This window comes from Phragmites australis, chromosome 11, assembly GCF_958298935.1.
Source record: "Phragmites australis chromosome 11, lpPhrAust1.1, whole genome shotgun sequence".
NCBI classification, from domain to species: domain Eukaryota; kingdom Viridiplantae; phylum Streptophyta; class Magnoliopsida; order Poales; family Poaceae; genus Phragmites; species Phragmites australis.
Genome location: NC_084931.1, coordinates 10,372,387 through 10,396,344, shown reverse-complemented (window position 1 = coordinate 10,396,344; position 23,958 = coordinate 10,372,387). Strand labels below are relative to the sequence as shown.

The 23,958-nt window shown below is 45.5% G+C and overlaps 2 protein-coding genes across 2 annotated transcripts; both read right to left on the bottom strand.

Moving 5' to 3' along the window:
- Nucleotides 1–1,435: 1,435 nt before the first annotated feature.
- On the bottom strand, nucleotides 1,436–2,537 carry LOC133885535 (geranylgeranyl pyrophosphate synthase 7, chloroplastic-like). Its single transcript, XM_062325264.1, has one exon. It carries the CDS (start codon nucleotides 2,510–2,512, stop codon nucleotides 1,436–1,438), a length of 1,077 nt encoding a protein of 358 aa, XP_062181248.1. The 5' UTR covers nucleotides 2,513–2,537.
- Nucleotides 2,538–3,288: 751 nt separating this feature from the next.
- Nucleotides 3,289–22,429, bottom strand: LOC133884528 (DNA mismatch repair protein MSH2). The gene is made up of 13 exons (XM_062323979.1): nucleotides 22,074–22,429; nucleotides 21,936–21,985; nucleotides 21,804–21,836; nucleotides 19,695–20,768; nucleotides 18,741–19,292; nucleotides 18,554–18,664; nucleotides 18,391–18,480; nucleotides 18,239–18,310; nucleotides 14,224–14,334; nucleotides 13,578–13,704; nucleotides 4,318–4,517; nucleotides 4,023–4,175; nucleotides 3,289–3,752 (listed from the first exon to the last, which is right to left on the bottom strand). Exons 1-13 carry the CDS (start codon nucleotides 22,126–22,128, stop codon nucleotides 3,552–3,554), a joined length of 2,829 nt encoding a protein of 942 aa, XP_062179963.1. The 5' UTR covers nucleotides 22,129–22,429; the 3' UTR covers nucleotides 3,289–3,551.
- Nucleotides 22,430–23,958: the final 1,529 nt, after the last annotated feature.

Sequence of the window (23,958 nt, the reverse complement as noted above, 5' to 3'; positions counted from 1 at the left end):
ACTCCACCCACCTATGTTCTCTCTCAACTAATCACCACGTATATTTTGTCTTATATTTAATGCCTCATATGTTATATTTTAATTACAGATTAAGAACTAGTTTTTCTCTCTCTTCTTCATCTCTCTTCTCCACCTAGACAAAAATCTGATGTGAATAACCTTATAACTAGCTGACATGTATTGTTAGAGACGCTCTTAGAGAATAATTCTAAAGATTTTGTTCTTAGGATTTCATCCAGAAACCCCTCTCCCTAAAGTGGCCTTAGGAGATTGGAGCGCATAGCATAAAACCGAACAATGCCTGGGGGCTTGATTTTAACCAATTTGTCTCGATGTCACTCTCAAGTGCAACTGCAGGAGTTCATGTGGCAGGGGAAATAAGCAATGGGTCAGTTGACTAGGTGAGTTGAGTTGCACCTAGCCCACTAGGGATCAATCCCTGTGCCTGCAATTAGCCTTCAATAAAGCCGGGGCCGATCAATTGCATGTTGTTTTGGGTAAGGCAGAATGGGAGATAGGAGTTGTTGCAGACACCTCCTCTACCTCGTTGCAGCTACTTCAATATTTTACCCACTTTGTCTGTTAAACAACTGAATATACCATAGTTTTGCCTTGTCACACGTGGCTATTCTCATTTTGAGCTAAGTGTAGGATCCTCTCGACTTTAGAGGATGAAAGTTACAGGCACTTTGGCCCATCTTCAACCATCAAGCCATCTGATTTTTATCTAACAGCCTAAATTGGGTGCGTCTGATCTTGATCTAACAGCATAAATTGCATACAGTTCTGTGACTTCAACAGCTAAAGACAGGATTCGGCTCCCGATCGAAAATTTATCTATCTCTACTATAATATAAAATTTAATAGTTTTTTTTCTATACCCCTTAACCTTAATATACATGGATTGATCATATCCGTTCAATCAGATTTATTAACAGTTGATATGTTCATTCCGTGTCATGCCTTCCTCTATTTAATAGTAACACTAATAATACAACAATAATATGGTACTAATCACCACCAATTAACCTATTAATAACACTACTGCATGTAGTTTAACTTGTAAACACCATTACGTCTCACGGTCACACATGTCCAAACTTAGGGCACCGTGGCCGGCCAAATTTTGGCGGAGGATTTGTCTATCCTGGAGATTGGTGTCCATGTTTTCAGCTGCATTATTGCTGGAGTGGTCAGATGTCACAAGGGCACGCAAACATTTGGAACCCAGCTAAATAGTGGCCCAATCGTTAGCGAAAATTGGAGCGAGAACCAAGCACAACCTAAATCATGAGGATAAGAACCCCAATAGGTGAGAGTAATTTGTTTTGGGAAATTGGCGATAATATTTATACATTACACTACTTGTGATGCCCTTTAGCAGCGATTGCCTTCTTAGTACTTACATGCAAATTGAAATATAGCGCCAACCCCATCAGTTCTGCCGGTACGCGATGAACCGTGATAGGTGGCGAAGTGGCGCGGCGCGGTCGCGGTCGAACCGGTCGAGCTCCGCCTCCGCGCTCGCCACGAGCTCGGCGGCGTACGCGCGCGCCCCGTCGACGCCCATGAGCTTAGGATACGTGGCCTTGTCAGACGCCAGATCCTTCCCGGCCGTCTTCCCGAGCTGTTCGGACGTGCGCGTCACGTCGAGAACGTCGTCCACTACCTGGAACAGCAGCCCGATGTACCGCGCGAACCTGCGGATGCCCTCGACCTCCTCGTAGGTTCCTCCGCCGACGATGGCGCCGCACACGGTCGCGGCCTCCAGGAGCCGCGCCGTCTTGTGCACATGGATGTACTCCAGGGTGGCCAGCCCCACGGCCGCGCCCTCGCTGGCCATGTCCACTACCTGCCCGCATGCAAGACCCTCGGCGCCCACGGCGTTGCCGAGCTCAGCCACGGCCCGCAGAGCGCGTTCGGCAGGGACGCCATGGTCCGCGCAGCCGCGGGCCACGTGCTCGAACGCGAGGGCAAGGAGCGCGTCCCCGGCGAGCAGCGCGGTGCTGACCCCGAACGCGACGTGGTTGGTGGGGCGGCCGCGGCGGAGGTCGTCGTCGTCCATGCAGGGCAGATCGTCGTGGATGAGCGACATGGCGTGGACCATCTCAACGGCGCAGGCCACAGGCGCCGCCGCGGCCTCGTCTCCGCCCACCAGCTCGCACGCGGCTAGCGCGAGCACGGGGCGCACGCGCTTGCCGCCGGCGAGGAGGGAGTAGCGCATGGACTCGTGGAGCCGCTCGGCCGGGTGGCGGAGCGGCACCGCGCGGTCCAGGGCCTCGTTCACGGCCGCGGCCTTGGATGCCATGTACTGCTCGAAGCCAAAGGCCTCCTTGTTGGCTTGCAACACGGTGGCTGTGGTGGTATTGCTCGCCGTCTGAGACGTCACGGCGCACCGGAAGGAGAGGGCCGAGTGCTTAGCTTGAAGTGGAGCGGTTCTTGGAGGCATGTGGAGCTTGTGGTTCTTCGCCATGGGAGTTGCAAGATGGAGGCAGGGTCCAACCTTGGCCATCCTTGAGAGAGAGAGAGAGAGAGAGAGAGAGTTGTAGGAGGTGAGAAGTTACTGGAGGATATGGTACCAGCTAGGTGGTTATATATAGGAGAATGATGTTTTTTTCCAATTTTTTTATCAGTCCATGCACAGTATACACTAGATACAGCTGCGTCACTAATGTTTAAAAGCGTCTATAGAATTGATTAATCTAGGAAATATATCTGCTCTGCTCCATCGCAAATTTATCTTCTTGGATCCTAGTGTAGGAATAATGCAAAGGATATATTTCATCATTTTGCTTTGAAGAATAGTTTAAGCAAGTACATCAGAATACAGAAATACGATCATTGTACATATCTATGACGTCCTTTCTTATATTTTTCAGGAATGAGAGGATCTTCCGGGAGAAGGATACCTCGTGTTTCTCACTCTCTGGTCTGGTTTGTATCGCGCTACCATTGTCGCGTCATATACAAATCCAGCAGTCGTGCGGATGCATCGGGACAGCGAAGATGCCTTGTGACTGGAACTAGGGAGCAGATCATATTCCCTCGAGAGCAGCTTTTGGAAGCACGTGGTTGGTAATTTGGTTTGTTTTCTTTCGAAGCCTGTGACACTAGGCATCTGTCTTGTGAATCATGTGATCATCGGTCCTGCAACTCAAGTCATAGTTTCAGGACTTGCAGCTCTACCTAGAATTATGTAAAAACACTCGGTCTCAGGACTCCACAAGGCCACAATACTCTGCTGGTCTTGCTTCTAGCACTGACAGAATTTTGCTGGACATGCAACAATGTTCTAAAATAGACATGCATAGATTTCCAGCTTAGACGGGAGTTGCACAAAACAGACTAGCTGCAGCCAATCGGTATTCAGAGAGAGGAGCAGCATTACCACTATATATACACATGGCCTACTACTTGTTTGTTAAGCCTAGAAGATAACATTTATAGGCTGATGCGTATTAACAAAAAGAATCAGGAGATCCAAGCATCAACGTAGTTTTCTAACGGTTCTACCTTAACGAAACCCCCATCCGCGCAGGGGTTAATCCCCTTCAGAAAAACTGCTGAAGCCAAGGATTGTCAGCTGCATCTTTCTGCAAGTCAACTTTCAGCTTGGTGGCCAACTCCATGGCCTTGCTCCCATCCATCTCGTCTAAAGGCAATGCGGCAAATTCCTCCAAGAAAAGCCGAGCTCGAGCAGCTCCTCTGGTCACGTCATCTGGGCTAAATACCCTCTTGCGTTTAGATCCGACCTGCGCAAGACAACACTCGCTCAGAAAGAGGTTTGAGTTTCAGTAAGGTTGGATACCCCATGCAACCAGTCACCACCGAGCTCCCATGAATTGTGCAACGGATGAAAATAGTTTTTTCTTAACCATATTTGCAGATAAAATTTACTTACATGAGAATTCGAATCCAATATTAGTTTTTTTTTGTTATCTAAGATCTCTCACATGAGAAGAAGCATGCACATTTTAATTGATATCAAATCTACAGCATTTATTTTGACTTTTAGTAGATACCTCGTCTTTTGAATCGTCCAAAAAGGTAGGTGTAGTAGAAAAATCTTCTAATTCTTCTGCTTTGCTTTTTGCAAGAGCAACAACAGCTTCTGGAAAATTAGCAAATTCTGCAACGTGAATACCAAAACTTTGATCACATGCACCAGGTTCAACCTACAAAAAGAACAGAAAAAGATTGTCAGGGAGAATATCTGTGGAGGCATCGTTTGGCACACTGCTAATGCTGACTTGTTTCTGTAAGCTAAAAAAAGAAAAGATTTCAAAATGTGGTTCAGAATTTCACGTAGCGAAGTACCTTGTAAAGCATAGTTAACTTCCGACTTGATGGGTCTATATGTGCACCCACATGATAATTTGCAATTCCGATATCTGGAACATCTCGGTGCTCATCAGTATTCCTCTGTGCCAACGCAGTTAATTCATGGAAATGAGTTGCAAACAAGGTAGGCGCTCGAGTCACTTCCACAAGATGCTCACATATTGCCCATGCAAGACCTGATCAAAAATAAATTATCAATTCCACACACGAGTTAGAAGTTCCAGTTGTCTGAAGTCTGAGCATACTGCAGCAGTAGGTAACCAAGGTTGATTAACTAGTATCTCCATAGGAGTATGAAAAGAGAAATCCTTGTAAAAAGGGTACAGTCACTGAATAGCCAAGCTCTATGGTCTAGTCACTTAACAGGGGTCCGAAAAACAGTTTTTAAGAAAAATCTTATGCTTCATCTGGCAACCAGTTTTTTCCTTGTATTGGAATCACAACTTAGAAATGATAATCACCAGCTTTCATCCGGTAATCGGTCTGATAGCAAGTAGTTGCAGCTTGCAAGATGATAATAACAGCCAAAAATGGATACAACAGCAGCAACATTTGTCCCAAACAAGTTAGGGTAGGCTAGAGATCAAACCCACAAGATCCAACTAAAACGATGATGAGAAAACAATAATGATAATAAAAGTAATAGTAATAGTAAAAAAATAATAACAGTACAAGGAGACTGATGCATAAGTTATAGTTTAGCACGTGAATTGCTAACTTCCACGCGCTTCTTGAAAGCAAATGAGATTGCGTGGAAATTGTAGATTGATTGATTGAGAGACCTAGTATACAAATATATAGGGGTGAGGAGATCTTGTGGTTTATAGAAACAGCACCAACCAGATCTCCTCATATCTCTCTAACCAAAAATACACAAGGCCGGCAGGCGGTTAACACCTGGGCGCTGGACCCACATACGCAAGCCATATATGGCTGTCTAACACGCCCCCGCAGTCGAATCGTCGGTGGAACGAACGTTTAGACTAGACCGGAACTCCATGAAGACTGACGAAGGCAGCCCCTTGGTGAAGATGTCGGCGAATTGAGATGTCGTAGGGACATGAAGGACACGGACATCACCAAGTGCAACGCGCTCCCGAACGAAGTGTAGATCGATCTCCACATGTTTGGTGCGCTGGTGCTGAATGGGGTTCGAAGACATGTAGACTGTGCTGATGTTGTCACAATACACCAAGGTTGTCTTGTGCAAAGGAGTGTGCAGCTCAGACAAGAGTTGGCGTAACCAGGTGACTTCCGCAACGGCGTTGGCAACAGCTCGGTACTCAGCCTCGGCACTGGAACGAGAGACGGTGTTCTGACGCTTGGACGACCAAGAGACCAGATTGTCACCAAGGAACACTACATAGCCTGAGGTAGACTTGCGCGTATCAGGACAACCGGCCCAATCAGCATCAGAGTAGACCACCAAGTCAGACTGAGGGGAGGGGCGCAGGAACAGACCCATGTGCAAGGTGCCACGAACGTAGCGCAGAATGCGCTTCAGGGCGGCAAGGTGTGGCTCCCATGGATCATGCATGTGAAGGCAGACTTGCTGAACCGCATAAGAGACATCTGGCCTGGTGAAAGTCAGATACTGAAGAGCGCCTGCAAGGCTGCGGAAATCTGTAGGGTCAGATACAGGGTCACCATCCGCTGAAAGCTTCGGATTAACATCAACAAGCGTCGAGCATGGCTTGCAGTCAGCCATTCCAGCACGCTCAAGGATTTCAATCATATATTGCCGTTGAGAGAGGAAGAGACCCGAGCTCGTGTGTTGAACATGCATACCCAGGAAGTTATGAAGGACGCCGAGATCCTTCATAGGAAACTCCTGCTGAAGAGCGCCAATGGTACGCCGGAGTAAAGCAGTAGAGGAGGCTGTCAGCACAATGTCATCAACATAGAGCAGGAGGTAAACGGTATCCGCTCCACGACGATAGACAAACATAGATGTGTCTGATTTGGCCTCAACAAAACCAAGCTGCAGAAGGTGGGAAGCAAACCTGCTGTACCACGCGCGAGGTGCCTGCTTAAGTCCATAAAGAGAACGATTAAGCCGGCACACAAAATCAGGATGAGCAGCATCTTCAAATCCGGAGGGCTGAGCGCAGTAAACTGTCTCCGACAAGGTACCATGCAGGAAGGCATTGTTGACATCGAGCTGATGAATGGGCCAGGAGCGTGAGAGAGCCAAAGAGAGAACAGTCCGTACAGTAGCAGGCTTGACGACCGGACTGAATGTCTCAGCAAAATCAACACCGGGACGTTGGGTGAATCCACGAAGAACCCAACGCGCCTTGTATCGCTCAAAGGACCCATCAGCTTTGAATTTATGTTTGAACACCCATTTGCCTGTCACCACATTGGACCGAGGCGGTCGAGGAAGAAGATCCCACGTTTGGTTGGACAGAAGGGCTGAGTATTCAGCTTCCATAGCGGCTCGCCAATTTGGATCAGCGAGGGCAGCACGGTAAGTCCTGGGAACTGGAGACAGCGGCGTGGCCTGGAACAGTGCCGGCTGACGGAAACCGTGCTTCCCGCGTGTGACCATGGCATGCTGATTCGCCACAGGAGGTACTGCTATAGCACCGGCAGGAAGAGGCGCAGTTGTCGGTGCGGGCGCCGGGGCCGGCACCGTGACACACGCCATGGGCACGGTCACGTGGACTGGTACCGCGGGAGGGCGCCGGGCGTAGACGGCACCAAAACGCCGAGGAGGCCGAGGAGGCTGCGGAGAGGCCTGCGGGGAGGTCGCAGGGACGTCGGGGCTGCGTGATGCAGCAGGCGGCGTGGTTGAAGGAGACGCGAAGCCGCCAGACATGGGCTGCGTCCCGCAAGACGAGTACGGCTGCGGCCCACCAGGCGAGCACGGCCCACCAGACGACGAAGGCAGCCCACCGACCGAGCGCGGCCCAGAAGGCGGGTGCGCAACAGGGAGCCGGGCCGCGGGATCACGCGCGGTACGCGTGGCTTGGGCGGGGTGCATCCTGACCGGCAGGGGCGGGTTGTGGTGCCTGGGGGAGTCAGGGGCACCGGTTGCCGCACATGGCTGTGCGGTGGAAACTGTACCTGCAGGTAACAGACAAGATGACGGTGCAAAGGGAACCGACATAGGATTGGTAAAATCCTCCAGGAAATCAAAGGCCGCTCGAGTGGGAGGAGAAGAATCCTTGGAAAAGGGAAAAGAGGACTCTTCAAAGATCACATGGCGGGAGATGATGATACGGTTTGTGTGACGATCAAGGCAGAGATAGCCCTTGTGGTGGAGGGAGTAGCCAAGAAATACACACAAGGCGGAACGAGGAGCAAGTTTGTGGGCGGCAGTGGCGGAAAGGTTGGGATAACACTTGCAACCAAAAACGCATAGGTGCTCATACGATGGCTGGGTCCCAAAAAGGGAGAGATGCGGCGTAGAGAAATTAAGTGTTTTGGTGGGAAGAATATTCAGAAGATAGGTTGTAGTGCTAAGAGCCGCAGCCCAAAACGTGGGGGGAATGCTAGCCTGGAACAGGAGGGAGCGAACGACATTGTTTGTGGTGCGGATTATGCGTTCAGCTTTACCGTTCTGAGGCAAGGTGTAGGGGCAGGACATACGCAGGTGTATGCCATGGGAGAGGAAGAACGTGCGGGCGCTGGAATTATCGAATTCGCGGCCGTTGTCGCACTGGATCCCCTTTATGGTGACACCGAACTGGGTGCGAACATAAGCAAAAAAGTTAGAAAGAGTGGAGAAAGTGTCAGACTTAAGTCGTAGCGGAAACGTCCAAAGATAATGCGAGCAGTCATCAAGAATAACCAAATACACTAGTAATGGGTGAGGTCCAAAGATCACAATGTATTAACTGAAAATTATGGGTGGCACGTGATGACGACGCATGAAAGGGAAGACGTGTGTGACGACCGAGCTGACACGCATGACAAAGAGTGACACTAGCACTTTTATTACAAGGAAGACCAAAAGATTGTGCTAGCTTAGAAAGGACTTCATGACCAGGATGTCCGAGACGCTGATGCCAAAGCGAAGAGGAGGTGGCGGCATGGAAGGCAGAGGCCGCAAGCTGCAATGGGTATAGGGGACCGGAGCTATCACACCTGGCGATCTCTCTCTGAGAGGGAAGACCTTCACAGAACAGCCAAAAGGGTCAAACTCTACAGAACAGTTATTGTCGGAAGTGAACTGGCGTACGGAAATAAGATTCTTAATAAGGTTCGGGGGAACAAGAACATTATTAAGATGAAGGTTATGAGGTAAATGAGCGACGCCAGTGGAGGTAACGGGAAGTAAATGCCCGTTGCCGACAATAATGTGACATGGAAAGGAAGGAGCAGGAGTGGGAGTAAGTATACCGGCGTCGGCAGTCATATTATTTGTGGCGCCGGAGTCAAAATACCACTCATTTTGTTGCGGCTGCTGGAGGGACATCGTCTGGAAGTTGGCGGCAAGGGTCTGTTGGTCCCAACCGGGCGGCCCATACCCGCTGGGGGGAGGCACGCCCCACTGGCCGGCCCACTGCCCTTGGGGCCCGGCTAGGAAGGCATGCGGCTGATAGGCCGGCCCAGTGGGACGGGAAGGCACCGTGGGGGCCCGTGGTCCGGGCCACATCTGAATGGACCCGGACCAAGGGTTGTAGGGACTTGGCCACAGAGCGCTCGAGGCCTGGCTCGCTCCGGCAGGGGAGGACGCGCCTGCGCTCCTGGAGTTGGAGCCGCCGCCGAGGTTGGAGCCGTCGCCGCCGCCGCGCTTGCCACCGCGCTTGCCGCGCTTAGGGGCGCAACCTCCAGATCCAGCAGCCGCCTGCAGCTGGGTTTTCTGGGGAGGCGGGGCAGCAGAGGCGGACGAGGCAGCGGAGGAGGGCGCGGGGACGTCGTGGCCCGCGACAGCGGCGAGCGCCACGGCGGGAGCCGTCTTCTCCATGGTCAGCTCCTCGAGGTGGAGGTCGTCCTGCACTTGGAGGAAGGTGGGGAGAGGGTTGCTACGCCGGAGGTGAAGGCAGAGGGCGGTGAAGCGCTCATTGAGGCCGCGGATGATATTGAGGACGAGTGTGCGGTCGGAGATTGGTTCGCCGAGGTCGCGGAGGTCCTCCGCCATGCGCTTGTAGCGCCGGCAGTACTCGGAGACCGAGAGGTCGCCTTGGGAGAAGGAGCGGAAGGTCTGGTCGGCGAAGAGCGCGCGCGTGGTGCGATTCCCAAGGAATTGGGACTCGATGGCGAGCCAGGTGGTGCGGGCGGTGGCGCCGCGCTCGGAGACTGCGTCGGCAAGGTCGTCGGAGATGGTGCCGAGGAGCCACGTCCGCACGACGCAGTCCATATGCACCCAATCTGGAGAGTGGGGTGAGGCGACGTCGGAGAGGACATGCTGTTGCAAGGAGAACTTGCCGACGGTGAGGAGGAAGGACTCGCGCCATCTCGCGTAGAAGGCGGAGTTTAGGTCGAGGAGGAGGGGCACGAGGGCGCGGATATTCTGCACAGCAACGGCCTGCGCGTGTAGATTGAGGAGCGCGGCAGCCTCGTGGTGGAGAAGGGCCTCGAGAAGAGGGGGGTCGCCGATGTGAGTGGCGGCGAGGTGACAGCATTATCGCCGACGGTGGCGTCGTCCTGGGAGGGCTCGACCGCCGCGCGCTCGCGAGCAGCGCGATCGAGGGCGGCGCGGAGGCGCTCGTCGGCCGCATCGCGCTCGCGCTGGGCGAGGGCAGCCTCGCGCTCGGCCTCCTGTGCACGAGCGAGAGCGACGTCGCGGGCGATCGTGGCAGCGCGCTCGCTGGCCTCTTTGTCGCGCGGGCATCGTCCGCGCGCGTGAGCTCAGCAGCAGCAGCGGCATTGGCGGCAGCATCGCTGGCGACACGACCGTCGGGATCGACGATTGCGCCAGCGGGAGGAGCGCCGGGCGGCGGCAAGGAAGGGGAAGCCATGGAGCAGCAGCGCAGGGAAGGGGCGCACGCTAGGTGCGGAAGGTGAATCAGGTGATTAACCTAGACTCGTGATACCATGAAAGCAAATGAGATTGCGTGGAAATTGTAGATTGATTGATTGAGAGACCTAGTATACAAATATATAGGGGTGAGGAGATCTTGTGGTTTATAGAAACAGCACCAACCAGATCTCCTCATATCTCTCTAACCAAAAATACACAGGACCGGCCGGCGGTTAACACCTGGGCGCTGGACCCACACACGCAAGCCATATATGGCTGTCTAACACTTCTATCCAAGGATAGTTCTTTGGGGATATGTCATTCTTTTAAGTTTCTTTACAGACTCCTAACATATTAGGTTTGATCGACTCCTGCCTCTCTTCACATTATCAGCGTACCTCAGTATCGCGCTAATGCACATGTGACTCTAGAGGCCTCCGTTGGATATATCCAAACCATCTCAACCGATGTTTGACACACTTTTTTTTCAATTGGCGCTATCCCTACTTATTACATATATTATTAGTTCGGATCCGATCCTTTCTTGTATGGCCACAAATCTATCTTAACATACACATCTCTACTACACTTAGCTATTAAGCATATCACATTTTGGTTGGACAACATTCAACGTCATACATCACAGATCAAATCGCTGTCCTATAGAACTTTCAGCTTTTGTGGCACCCTCTTGTCACAGAGGATGCCAGAAGCTTAGCACTATTTCATTTATCCGATTTTGATTATATGACTAACATCTTCATCGATATCACCATCCCTCCGTAGCATCGATCTCAAATATTAAAAGTTATCCTTCTTGAGAGCCAACTCTCCACCGAGACTAACATCTTCTCCCTAATGCCTAGTAGCACCGAAATAACACTTCATATACTCGGTTTTGGTCCTACTAAATCTAAAACCTTTTGATTCTAAAGTATATCTACACAACTCCAATTTCCTATTAACCCATATCCTACTCTTGTCAACTAGCACTACATAATCAGCAAAGAGTACACACAAAGGGATATCTCTCAGAATGTCCCTTATGATCTCATCCATCATCAAAGTAAATAAATAAGGGTTCAAAGCTGACCATTGATGTAGTCCTATTTTAGACGGAAAGTCATCGGTGACACCTTCACTTGTCCGAACACTTATCACAATGTTATTGTACATATCCTTGATGATGATAATGTACTTTGTTAGGACTTTGTGTTTCTCCAAAACCCACCACATGATATTTCTCAGTGTTTTATCGTAAGCCTTCTCAAAATCAATGAATATCATGTGCTTTTTGTTCCACATCTCTTCATAAGTTGCCTTTTCAAGAAAATCGCTTCCATGGTCGACCTCCCAGGCATGAAACCAAATTGATTTTTGGTAATGCCCGTCATTCTTCTAAGACAATGCTCAATAACTCTCTCCCATAGCTTCATTGTATGACTCATCAACGTAATTCCGCGGTAATTAGTACAGCTTTGAATTATTGAATATCTCCCTTATTCTTGAACATTGGTACTAATATATTGCTCCATTCTTCGGACATTTTGTTTGACCAAAAAATTAGGTTGAAGAGCTTAGTTAGCCATGCTATTGCTATGTCTCCAAGACATCTCCACACCCCAATGGGGATACTATCAAGGCCTATCGTCTTGCATTCTTTCATCCTTTCTAAAGCTTCCTTAACCTCAGCTTTATGAATCCTTTGTACAAATTGCATGTTGTATCATCAAAAGATTCATCCAGCTCAATCGTAGAGCTCTCGTTATCCCCATTGAACAGTCCGATGAAGTACTCTCGCCATCTAGTCTTTGATCTCATCATCCTCTCACTAGAAGTCGACCGGTCCCATCCTTGATGCATTGGACTTGGTTGACGTCCCTCGCCTTCCTTTCACGGATCTTGGCTATCTTATAGATGTCCTTTTCTCGTCCCTTTGTGTCCAACCATTGATAAAGGTCCTCATAAGTCTGACCCCTTGCTTTGCTCACAACTCGCTTTGCAGCCTTCTTTGCCACTTTGTACTTCCCTATGTTGTTCGTACTCCTATCAACGTGTAAGCATCTGAAACATTCTTTCTTCTCCTTGATAGCCTTCTGCACATCCTCGTTCCACCATCAAGTGTCTTTAGCTTCGCACCTACTTCCTTTGGTCACCCCAAACACCTCTGAAGTCACCTTCCTAATGCAAGTTGCCATCTTCATCCACATGTCATTTGCATTCTCTCCTTCCTTCCAAAGGCCCTCGTTAATAACTCTCCTTAAAATTTTGTGCCACCTCTCCTTTGAGCTTCCACCACTTTGTTCTTGCGATTTTGGTGCCTTCTCCCATCGAACACATATGCAGAAGTGAAAGTCAGCCATCACAAGTTTATGTTGAGGGACAACACACTCTTCAGATATCACCTTACAATTTAAGCAAGTTTGTCTATCCTCTGTTCTTACAAGGATAAAATCAATCTAGCTATAGTGGGGGCCACTACTAAAGGTCACTAAATGGGATTATCTCTATGGTTGATTGAAGCACTCAAATTGCATGCAATGACAGGTAGCTATATTTGCAACTCAGTGGCTTATGATGATTCGTATGGTGTTAAATATTAAGTATAGGTATACCTTAGCTCATATAAATTAGGGTTAGCTAACTTTGCCCGTTGGGTCCAACTCTCTTGTATGATAGACAAGAGGAACTTAGTTTTTGGTACAAAGACCATGATAACTCACCATTTTAGCATTAGTAGCAACAAAATACTAGATTTCTGTATTACAACTAATAGGAGATTTGACATGTCGATAAATGTGAATGTGGTGAGATTCATGGTACCAGACTGATGATTGCGGGCATGGGTGCATCCAGCTCAAGTTGTCAACTACATCCAAAATTAGTGCATGGCTAACCAAACATAGACATCAAGGGGAGCAAGCAAAGTCAAGGGGAGCAAGCAAAGTCGTGAAATACAATTTTACCAAAAATGATTCGTTTTTTTGTCTGTAGAGGGCCTTCATTCCATCAGTTCATAACCAAAAAGAAACACCAATGATATAAACACTCCTTTATTCTAAGTACAGCAAGCACAGGGGTATAAGAAATTACTTCGTTTTGTCCAACACAGTATTTAACCAAGTTCCAATATGCAATGCCAGAAGAATGAGCTGGTAAGCATATAAAATGTTTGCTTCAAATCTAGTACTGACAAATATGATTCTAAAAGTGAATATTTGCTTAGCCTAGTTGTAACCAAGATAAATGTGCACATGCTAAAAAAGAAACAAAACCAAATGATTAACAATGGAAGAGGAAACCAAGAAAGGTTTACAACACTGACCAAATCCATCAAATGTGGAAGTTCCACGTCCGAGCTCGTCAATAATTATAAGAGATTTATCGGAGGCACCTTTCAGGATGGATGCTGTTTCAAGCATTTCTTGCATAAAGGTTGATACACCATGAAGCTGCCAAAAAAATGTAACAGTTTGCAACTCATACTTTGCAGAAGCATATAAATTAATGCTTGTTCAAAAGTAACAGCAAGTTTCCGTATTCCTCTGAGAAAAAAGCCCCACCATAAGTTATCCATTTAATTTAAACATAAAAAATAAAAAAAGTAGAATAACAAAATTGGCATATAAGGATTTGTATATTAAGCTCTAATGTGCAGCTGTGCAGATTCGTATTTTAAGTAGGATCAAGAGCTTTCTAGGAAGAAGGTATTAACAAATATACAGTTCTTATTTTCTTTCAAAACCCGTGATTGCTATACAAGAGGTGTTTTCCATCTGGTTTATGTTCTTCTTTCCTGTTTGGTGCATCTTTGATTTGCTATATTTGTATGACTATCGAGCAAGCTAAAACAAGAAAATCATACCATACAGTATGAGCTACAACAACAGGACCTTAGATCAGCATTCAAACCAAAAACATTTCTAATATAAACTGAATAACAAAATTTTGTGATGATTGAATCTACTTACTTGGCAATCACCAGCACCAACACGAGCAAAAATACAATCTCTCACACTAACACTTGCCTGATCGCATGGAACAAAGGAACCAACTTGTGCCATCAAGACGTTTACACCAACCTGGTTCTCATATGAAAAGTAATTCAGACAAGCTGATAAATGAGGCACTGTAGGCAGAAAATTTAGCATAAGGTATTATTGGTTGCTTCAAATAATATGTTGAAAATAAATAAATTAAAATTTCAGTAGCCAACTTCCAAGAATGAGAATATGGAAGAGCTAGGAGAGCATGCTCATATGTACAAATGTACTCCAGCCAAATCAAATCGGTTTGCTTCAATTCTTGCTCACACTCTTTACTTTGATTGGATTATTAGGTTAACAGAACTGGTTTGCCTTAAATTCTTTAAAAAGTACTGATCAAGGAGTTGCAGACACATGCTCACATAAGAGATTTTGTACCAGCAGCATTTTAAATAGAGAAGGTACTAACAGAACCCTTTTTTAGGGTTCACTAAAAAATTAATTTTGGGCAATCTTTCTGCTGTGAGAAGCTGTGGAAAGTTCTTGAATTAAATATAATATAAATAGTACTCAATACATCACCCCACATGGTTATCCAGAAAAAGAAAAAACATCTGGATGACATAAGGCGTGAAACGCACCAACTCATTATTCTAGTCATGCATTGTAACAAGTGCATTATGCATATGAGGCGGTAGTGGTGAACTAATCATCAAAGATAATTGGTAGGTCAACATAAGGGTATAGGAATAAAACAACATAACATGATGTGGATGCAGCGATAGCTATAAAATGTACATATTTAGACATTTGGGAAATTCGTTAGTGACCAGGGGTTCCAGCATCGCCATTAGTGAAATTATGATAATCCAACAGTTACGGAGAACTCTACTAAAATCAATAAAAATAATTGTATATGCCAAAACTTGCACAGCTGAAAAAAAATGTGCACTCTTATTTTATGTATGATTGATCCCCTTCTCGTCAACAAGACTTTTGAGACATAAACATGCATAAAATTGACTCATCATCTCATAAGGATCACATTCTCTGCCAATATTATGTAGGCATATTCACGTGGATGAAAGTATCTACACAAATTTGTTTCAAAAGAGTTTCACTAATTAGATTACTAGAACAGTAGAGACAAGATAGTAGTTAAGTCCATCTGCTTTGTCACCCTATGCGAGATGAAATCGTCCAAGAACCTTTGTAGGTCCACTTTTTTTTCCCCTTTTTTGAGGAATGTTGGTCTGCTATTTAAATTTATAAACATAGATTAAACAATATCGTGGAATCGGAAAAAAAAAAAGTTAAATAGCTTTGTAAAAAAAATAGCATTGAGAGTGTTCTAGTGCTGATATAACCATGAGACGTAGTTATTAGCAATATAGAATCTTTATCCATTACGTATATGTTAGATTACTAGAGTCCTTATCCTATACTCCTCATGTACTCTATAGATTGCTCCCAAAGGCTACAATTGAATACAAGTTGCTATTCCTAACATAGTATCACAGCCATGGTTTTTTTACATCACAACTCGTCCATGTAGATCTATCTGGTTTGGCTTTCCCATCGGGCTTCCTCTCGATCTCCTACTATCCATCGTCGGTTTTCATCTGTCGGCTTTATCCCTTCCCCATCCCCGTCTGTTTTCAGCTTGCTTTGCCCTGTCGAACTCCTGATCTGAACACGAACAGCCTGATTCGGCCGTTGAATCCATTGCCTCCCAGAACAACCGAACTACCGACCGTCCGCGCCGCCGGTCTCCCGCATGCCCTTTGACCTCCCCTATCGTTGTCGCTAGCTGCTCCGCCTCCGCCGGCCTGCTCTATTGTCACCCCCGGTCGCCGCGCCCGCTCCTCTCCACCGGCTTCTCGGTCTGACACACCAGATCCACCACCGAGCCGACGACTTCCCAGGCCGACATGCCAAATCCGCCGTCGGGTGTCCGCACCCTCCTCTGCGCGCATCCTCAACCTCCTCTTGGGCCACCCGCCCTCTCCGTGCACAAGACATCGAGTGGATCTTCCAAGGCTTCTTGATGATGAACCCATCCTTCACTAACTTCTAGATGTTTTGTCTGAGGGGAGTTGGCCATGGAGATATCGCTAACCTCATTGGGGTCGAGCCAGACCTTGCCCTTACTACACTTGAGCACACGCACGACGAGCTACTTTTGCAGCTTGAGGGAAACCATATCCGCCGTCACCAATCGGCTCCCCCCCTCTCTCCTCCTGCCTGACTACCTGGGCGAGTGCAGAGGCGTCAGGGCTACAATCGAAGCTACCTCTCCCTACTATACCTCCTCCCCATCTCTATTCATTGTGTTGTAGACTTGCTTGTCTGCTTGAGTATGTGTTGGAGAATGGTTGTGTTGGGCTGAGGTGTTGGTGTGTTGCGTGCTAGCTTTTCTTTTTTTGCCACTGTTGTTGTTGTGCTACTCATCGTGTGGTGCTGCTATTATGCTAGGCTTGTGCTATTGGTGCGTCTCTGCGTAGCTTTTGGTCTCAACTGCTAGTACCTACTAGTATCATTGTTGTTATTTGTGTCTGCTCTAGCTAGTCATGGTGCTTCCACCATCGTTGCTAGTATCTCGTTTTTTCTTTAGTCTTTGCTTCCGCTGCGTCAATCCAAGTTTCAGTTTCTCTTTGAGTTCGTCTATGCCGTACGAGTCCACATATTCTTTCGTCCATTAGTCAATTTCTTTCCCGTCGTTATTGATGCAACTTAGCCATCTAAATCTTTCTGTAGCTTTAGTGACAACTTCATCTGTTGTCTCGCTACTTGTCATTGTTGTGTTTGCAATTCTTGATCTAGGACTTTCTGTTATCGTCTTGGTCTTTCCGTAGCTTTAGTGACTGTTGGTAATATGCCCTAGAGGCGATCGAGTTTGCGGATTGGATCTGCTAATGGGCTTTAATGTTGATTAAAGGACCATTAGGGTTTAGAGTCATAATAGGCTTTAATGTTGATTAAAGGCCCATTAGCGTGCTCTATATAAGAATAGGCAGGGGCCAAGGCGCATGGTGTTCTTTAGAAACCCTAGCCGCCTCCTATTCCCGAACTCCCTTCGAAACCCTAGCCGGGCGCGCGGTGCTAGCACACCGGCGCACGGCGATTCCATCCTTGTACGTGTGGATACCGTGGAGGCGCTGCTACTATTGCGGTGCTGATCTGCTCGGGAGTACTCGGGACGTACCCGCGAGTACTCGGAAGGTGCTCGGGACGTGCTCGGGACGAGGTTGACGATCGACTACTTGACGCGCACGACGTTGGATTGGTCTGCTCCAACTCTTCTTCCGCTGCACTGCTCGTCAAGTGGTAACGATTCATGATCCCCTACTCGCATGGCTTCCTGGTTGAATGCGGTAGAGAAAATTTATTTTGTGCTAGCGTAGCCTACCCGCAACCCTTCAGTGACAACTTACGTTTGTTGTCTTGCTACGCGTCATCGCCTTGTTGCGATAGCGATTCTTGACCAAGAGCATTCTTTTGTTGTCATCATCACAACTCTAGTGCTTTGTATAGCACTTCTTCGACTTGATTCAACAGGATTACAAGGTCCACTCTACAACGGCTTTGAAGAGAATTTTTTTCTATATATTAGTCTAAGTCCATTACTTAGTGTCATCTCTTTCAAATGCAAATTGCATACACCTTGCATTTGAGGGGATGGTAGGAATATAGTCCTTATCCATTACATATAGGTTAGGTTATTAGAGTCCTTATCTTGTATTCCTCATGTACTCTATAAATTGAGCCCAAAGACTACTATTGAATACAAGTTGTTATTCCTAAAAGTAGTCACTCCTATGAAGCAATATGCATAATGCAACAAATACTATCCTAGTACAATCAATATCCCCAATAAATCATATGGTTTTTAGAAAACATTAATATACCATAGAGTGCCAACAAACCACCATTCCTATATATAACAGAGGAAGTCCAAAACATTTATCAATAAATTCCTTCTATCAAGGGGAAATCTAACCTGTCTTATAAAAGTGGATTTTCCACCCATGTTTGGCCCCGTGATGATCTGAAACCAACTTTTCCCTCTCACCTATTTAGGGCCATTTGAAATATCGCAAATCTCAGTGACTACTTGCTGCCATTGCAAATATCATTTCATAGTATACTTACCAGAGTGCAATCATTGGGTATAAAGTTAACACCATCTTGGGCCTCCAAACAAGGATGTCTACTACCTTGTAGAATAATGTCTCCTTCATCCTGTATTACATTCTCAAAGTTAGATCTACAATTGCCAAACAAATTTTGAAGGGTTTTAGTAAGTATTTCTTACCGATGTTGTGATGTCTGGTCTTACATAAGGAACTGGGCTACTTGTTGCCAAATCAGCAAAACTTTGTAAAACATCCAACTCAGACAGAACCGCAGCAAAATTTTCAAATACCTGTATCAAGATTGACTATTAGTTACAACATGTACTAAGAAAAAAAAATGAAGCTAAAAGGATTATGCTGAGGTACCTCTGAGAAGGTGCCTGAAACCCTCACTACATCATCAACAACCTTTTTCTGACAATTTGTGTATTCACAAAGCAGTGCCTGGTATTGATCACCTAGCTTTTTCAGATTGGAACTTGTGAACTTCACACCATCTTTACGAGTCTCTATGATTATGTAATTGCTAGTGAGCTTCTTCCTAACTTTCTGCTCCTCTTTCTTTGTGATTCTGAACACATGACCAAGTGGCCCTTTTTCTAGCTTCAGTTGCTTATCAATAGAAAGATCCAGATTACTAGCTGTATGCTTGTGTGAATTATTTATGTGATCTTCAACCACAGAAAGCTCATCCTTCAGCACAGCCAAGTCAGAAGAATATAGGGGGGATATCCTGTACTCGCCATTCTCTAGCTGATCAAGGTCAATAGCTGTCTCAACAAGAGAAGCAAACCTACCAAATCGATTCTCTGCCAGCCATTCTTCTAATGGGTCAAGAAACTTTGTCCTTATCAATGAAGAAAATTGGCCATTGTACTGTTGAAGAACACCCTTGATGTATGAAATTCTAATGCAAGACTGCAATTACATTGGTTAACAAAGTACAAGTCAGTTTGAGTAAATGGATTTAAAATTGTGGCAAAGGCCACACATCTAAACATTACATACTAAACTGTCAACAAGAAATGTGCACAAATGTTTATGTCAAACTAGAAGCATATAAAGATACACCCATCTTGGGAAACGTAGCCCTTACTTAAGGTATCCATTTTGTTTGTTTGAAGGCTCTGCACAAACATACAACAACAAGGACTACAACGGTCCAATGCCCTCCTTTCATTATATGCTACATTAGTCTTAAACTAGCAGCTAATAAACCAATATGACTGCGCTAAATTTATTTTCATATACATTTTTAGGCAAATAATCATATTTGCTAACTTTCATTAAAGCAAAATAACAGTAGGTTGCAGCAAAAACCTGGTAAAGCTTAACAACAGGCTGCAGATTAGCTGATTTCTTTCGGAGAGAATGTGTTAGACGATCAATATCTGATATCCTTTTAAGTTGCTGCCTAAGTCCCTGACGAAGCTCTGGGTCTTCTACGAAAGCCTGAACCATATCTAATCTGTTATTGATTTCATTTACATCTAACAGAGGTTGTTTGAGCCATCTGTTAAGCAGTCTCTTTCCCATCCCAACAGTACAGGTTCTGTTCATCAAACCAAACAAACTGAAGTTCTTGTTTACATCAGTTTTTCCTTCGGCAATATTCAATGCTCGCACCGCAGCAGAATCAAGTCGCATGTAACAGTCCAAATTGTACTTCTCAATTGTGTAATATCCATAGTTAGTATCATCTGCTAGCAACTCAGCATAAGATAATAGAGCTCCAAGGGAACCAAGAGCGTAGTCAAATTGAGATAGCAGGTGATGAACTGGCTCAACAGAACCCCTGATTATTCTACCAAGATCTTGAACAAGATCCCTAGATTTGAAGTCAGCCTTGTTTCTCTGAGTCAATAGAACATTACAATTACTAATGGCATCTTGAAGTGGATGCAAATCGATGGATTTCTCACAGTCCACTGGAAGAAGACACTCCTTGCAACCTAATGCAACAAGTGCCGATTCAACATTTGTGAATCGGCTATCTTCAGGGAACTCAGCCAACCCAAGCTTCCTGTTGGTCATATCCAAAAAACTAAGCCCCACATACAGCTGACTTTCTCGGAAAACTGGAAACAAAGCAACAATGACTGGCGAATCTTGCATGTCGTTGTTAGCAAACAGAATATCTTCAAAACTACCAATATTTCCAGGTGTTCCAGATTTTGTTAACCTCCAATTCGACCCACTTCCCTCATAGAGCTCCAAAGTATGGTCGATCCTCTCTAACAAAATGTTGCGGGCAATGGTCTCAAACATAGCCTTGCTCACACTGACACTTGAGATTCCGTCAGAGCTGCTACCTAACTGACGCAAGGCAGACATTGTGTGGTAGTACGTCCTTGCAATAAATGTGGCATTCTCGCCATGAGCAGTGTAATAATCCTGATAAACATTTAAGCACTAGTTATAACATGCCCTTTTATAACAGAAAGTTTATCAATATAAGAATAACTAGAATAAATAATTAAATTATCCCAGAAAAGGCAGCTAACATTTAACTCTGTGCAGACATGGTATACCTCAACAGTTTTGATTGCTATACAATGAAGATAGCATTGGTATCAAAATATAACGAAGGAATAACGCCAACTAAAGAAAAAAATCTTGAAGAAAACGTTGGTCATTTTAGCACGAACTACCTCATGCAGCTAGAGGTAGAGGGGGGAAGTGGCTTTAAGGCTCTGTGTAGCATCACTGTGCATTCCACAAAATTCTTTTCACTAAACATGTATTGCCCCATATATGAATTACCGATTGTTTCTTTAATTCCACTTTCAAATAAAACAGGACATAAATCATACAGGATTCCAAAAAAAAAATTACTTGTAGAGTATCTATCTAGCTTCAAAGTATGCAGCATTGCATGGAAATGTCAAACAGAGCCCTAATTTGCAACCTCAGCTAACACTGGCTAACTTCTCAAGTGTGGAGTTATTCATGACTTTGAAACATATCATGAACTGTATCTATGATAAAATTCCTAAATTTTGGCTGAGACCAACTTACATGATGCATAAACTGTCCAGCAAATTGGGCTAACAATATTAGCCTCATCTCATGGCCAGGGACGGACTCACCTTATAGGTGGAGGGTGCACAGGACACCTGGTGATTTTTCGTGTAGTGATCTATCGGTATGTAACATGCTCATATGACACCCGCTAACCCAACAAGTGAGGTACCTGGACCTCTAGTCCAATAAGTCATTTTGTTCTCGGTCCGCCACTGCTCATGGCTCAAGTGAAATCTATGTGTTGGCTTATGAGGTGAAGAAAATGCACAATAGTCCATATTTCTCATAATAAGGGCACCAGAACCATTTCCCCCATTTCACTAGTTTGGTACAATTGCTCATGAAGAAAACGAAAAACGATTCACATCCATTAGAAAAGTATAGCAACATCAACGAAGCACTTACCCTGCGATCGAACAAACGGACGGCTCGAGGATCCTATCAGACCAAAAATAAAAGAAATCAGTCCAAAAAAGTCCTCCAAAAATAATCCCAAAAACTAAAACAAAAAAAGAAGAGAAATAGAGGGAGGCGCACCTGGGGCAATTTCTTGAAGAAGGAGATGAAACCCTGCGCTTGCCTCGCATCTATTCAACCGCAAGAAAAGAAGCCGTGAGCAAGATGAGTGACCCGACGATTCGAAAGAAACCAAGATGGACGCGCGCGCGGACGGACCTAGCTTGAGCTCGGGGAGCTTGCCGCCCTCCGGCGTGAAGTCGTCGCCCTCCATACCGCCGCCGCAGGCCGCGCGGAGAGGTGGTGATGGTGGTGGTGGTAGTGCCGGGTGCGGACAATGTGCTCGATGAAATGCGCGCGCGGGGGGCGGCGGGAAAGGCTGGGGTTTTCGCGGGGAGACGAGGGGCAGGCGCGCGCGTGGGGTGGGGTTTCCCGCGGCGAGACTGGGGTTTTGTGGGGTGAAGCGGCGGGGGTGCGGCGGGAATCGCGGGATGTCGCGCCGGGAGCCCGGGAGGTGCGCAGCTGGGTGACCCGAGGGCCGTGCTGGTTTTTTTTTTTTTTTTTTTTTTAGGGCCGTGCTGGGAGAACGGAAATACTGAAAAGTCAACATTGTGGTACACTACTGTATTGTTAACAACATGGGTATAACTGTAATTGGCCCAAACACGGAAATTACCTATGACGGCAAAACGTCCATACTCACAGGATGCGGTTCTTTACGTTTGGAAATTATGTGTTTTCAATTAACCTATGCTTTTTGTGATAATAAATTTTCAAAAGTTAGCACGGAGTCTGAATTATCTTGTTGAGATGGCAGTAGAATTTTTGCCTAAATTTCAGCCGTTAGGGGCGGTTACCGGTCTTTTTGCCGTGATTTAAATTTAAGAGGTTTCAAGAGTCCAAAATGGGAACAGTAGATTGTACCCCTGTATCTAAGAAGTTGACTTTTTTATCAATTTTACGTGATTTACATGTGTGTTCCACATTTGAGAATGAAATACTTATGCTTTGGGTACGTAGAGAATCTATTTATACATCTAGTTCGTAGCTTTGGTGCAGAACATTTTTTTAACCATCTGTAAAAAATTTATACAGACGACTCCAATAACGAGTCATCTATACTATGATAACAGCATAGATTGTTTCAATAACGAGTCCTCTGTGATATAAAACAATACAGATGACTCGTTATTGGAACCGTCTGTACTATGGGACAGTACAGACGATTCCAATTTTGAGCAGTTTGAACTATTCATATACACAATACAGAATCCATATATTACTGATTGTAACTAACATATCTACAACAAAATACACACATCAATATATCATACATATAACAGATCATTTGCATTCAAACTCCATACACTCTGTAGATCGAACATCTTCATTTAATATCACACATATCATACAAAGTCAATATTACAAAGCCTTACAACATTACAAAGTCACACATAAACAAAAGTAAAATGTCAATATTATAAAGCTAACATTTGCATAGCATTTTTCACTCTCCATTCTTCATTGAGAATTCATTTGCTTCTCGTGCCTGACAATATATAAGCCAACAAATTAGCTTTAGCATAGTGAATTAAAAGGAAGTAATGAGTTTATTTGCTTCATTTCCTATATCATTAGTCATAAAGATATAATACATCAAGATACTACAAGATGCAAGCATTTTCAATATATTAAACTGATTGGCTTCTGTTGAGATTACAAACCTTAGCTAACAAAGTTTTCGAGATCATGAAATTTGCTAGTCTCCTTTATGATCTCGAGCCTTTTTTAATATATATGAGACTGTCCTTCGCGAGATTATTTGTAAAAAAATTATATTTCTTTAGAAGAAACTTAAAATAGTTAGACATAATGATGCAAAATGCATTTTAATATACTATAATTACACTAACCGGCGGATATACCGGTGTACTAGAGCCAACGATTTGCAGCATGTACTAGGCAACATAGAACCCACAGAGGTTTGTGCCCTGCGGCTGCCTGTGACACTACAGAAATTTGTACACGGTATATTTAGTTATATGGAATGCATATTATAACGGTAAATTGATATGCGACGGAGGAATTATTACCGAAAACTTAT

Coding starts and splice junctions, on each gene's coding strand:
- LOC133884528 (XM_062323979.1), bottom strand. CDS start 22,128: ATGGAGGGCGACGACTTCACGCCGGAGGGCGGCAAGCTCCCCGAGCTC. Junction 13,705..14,223: donor TTGGTGCTGGTGATTGCCAA/GTAAGTAGATTC, acceptor TTTTTTTGGCAG/CTTCATGGTGTATCAACCTT. Junction 4,518..13,577: donor TTCCACATTTGATGGATTTG/GTCAGTGTTGTA, acceptor ATTTTTGATCAG/GTCTTGCATGGGCAATATGT.
- LOC133885535 (XM_062325264.1), bottom strand. CDS start 2,512: ATGGCCAAGGTTGGACCCTGCCTCCATCTTGCAACTCCCATGGCGAAG.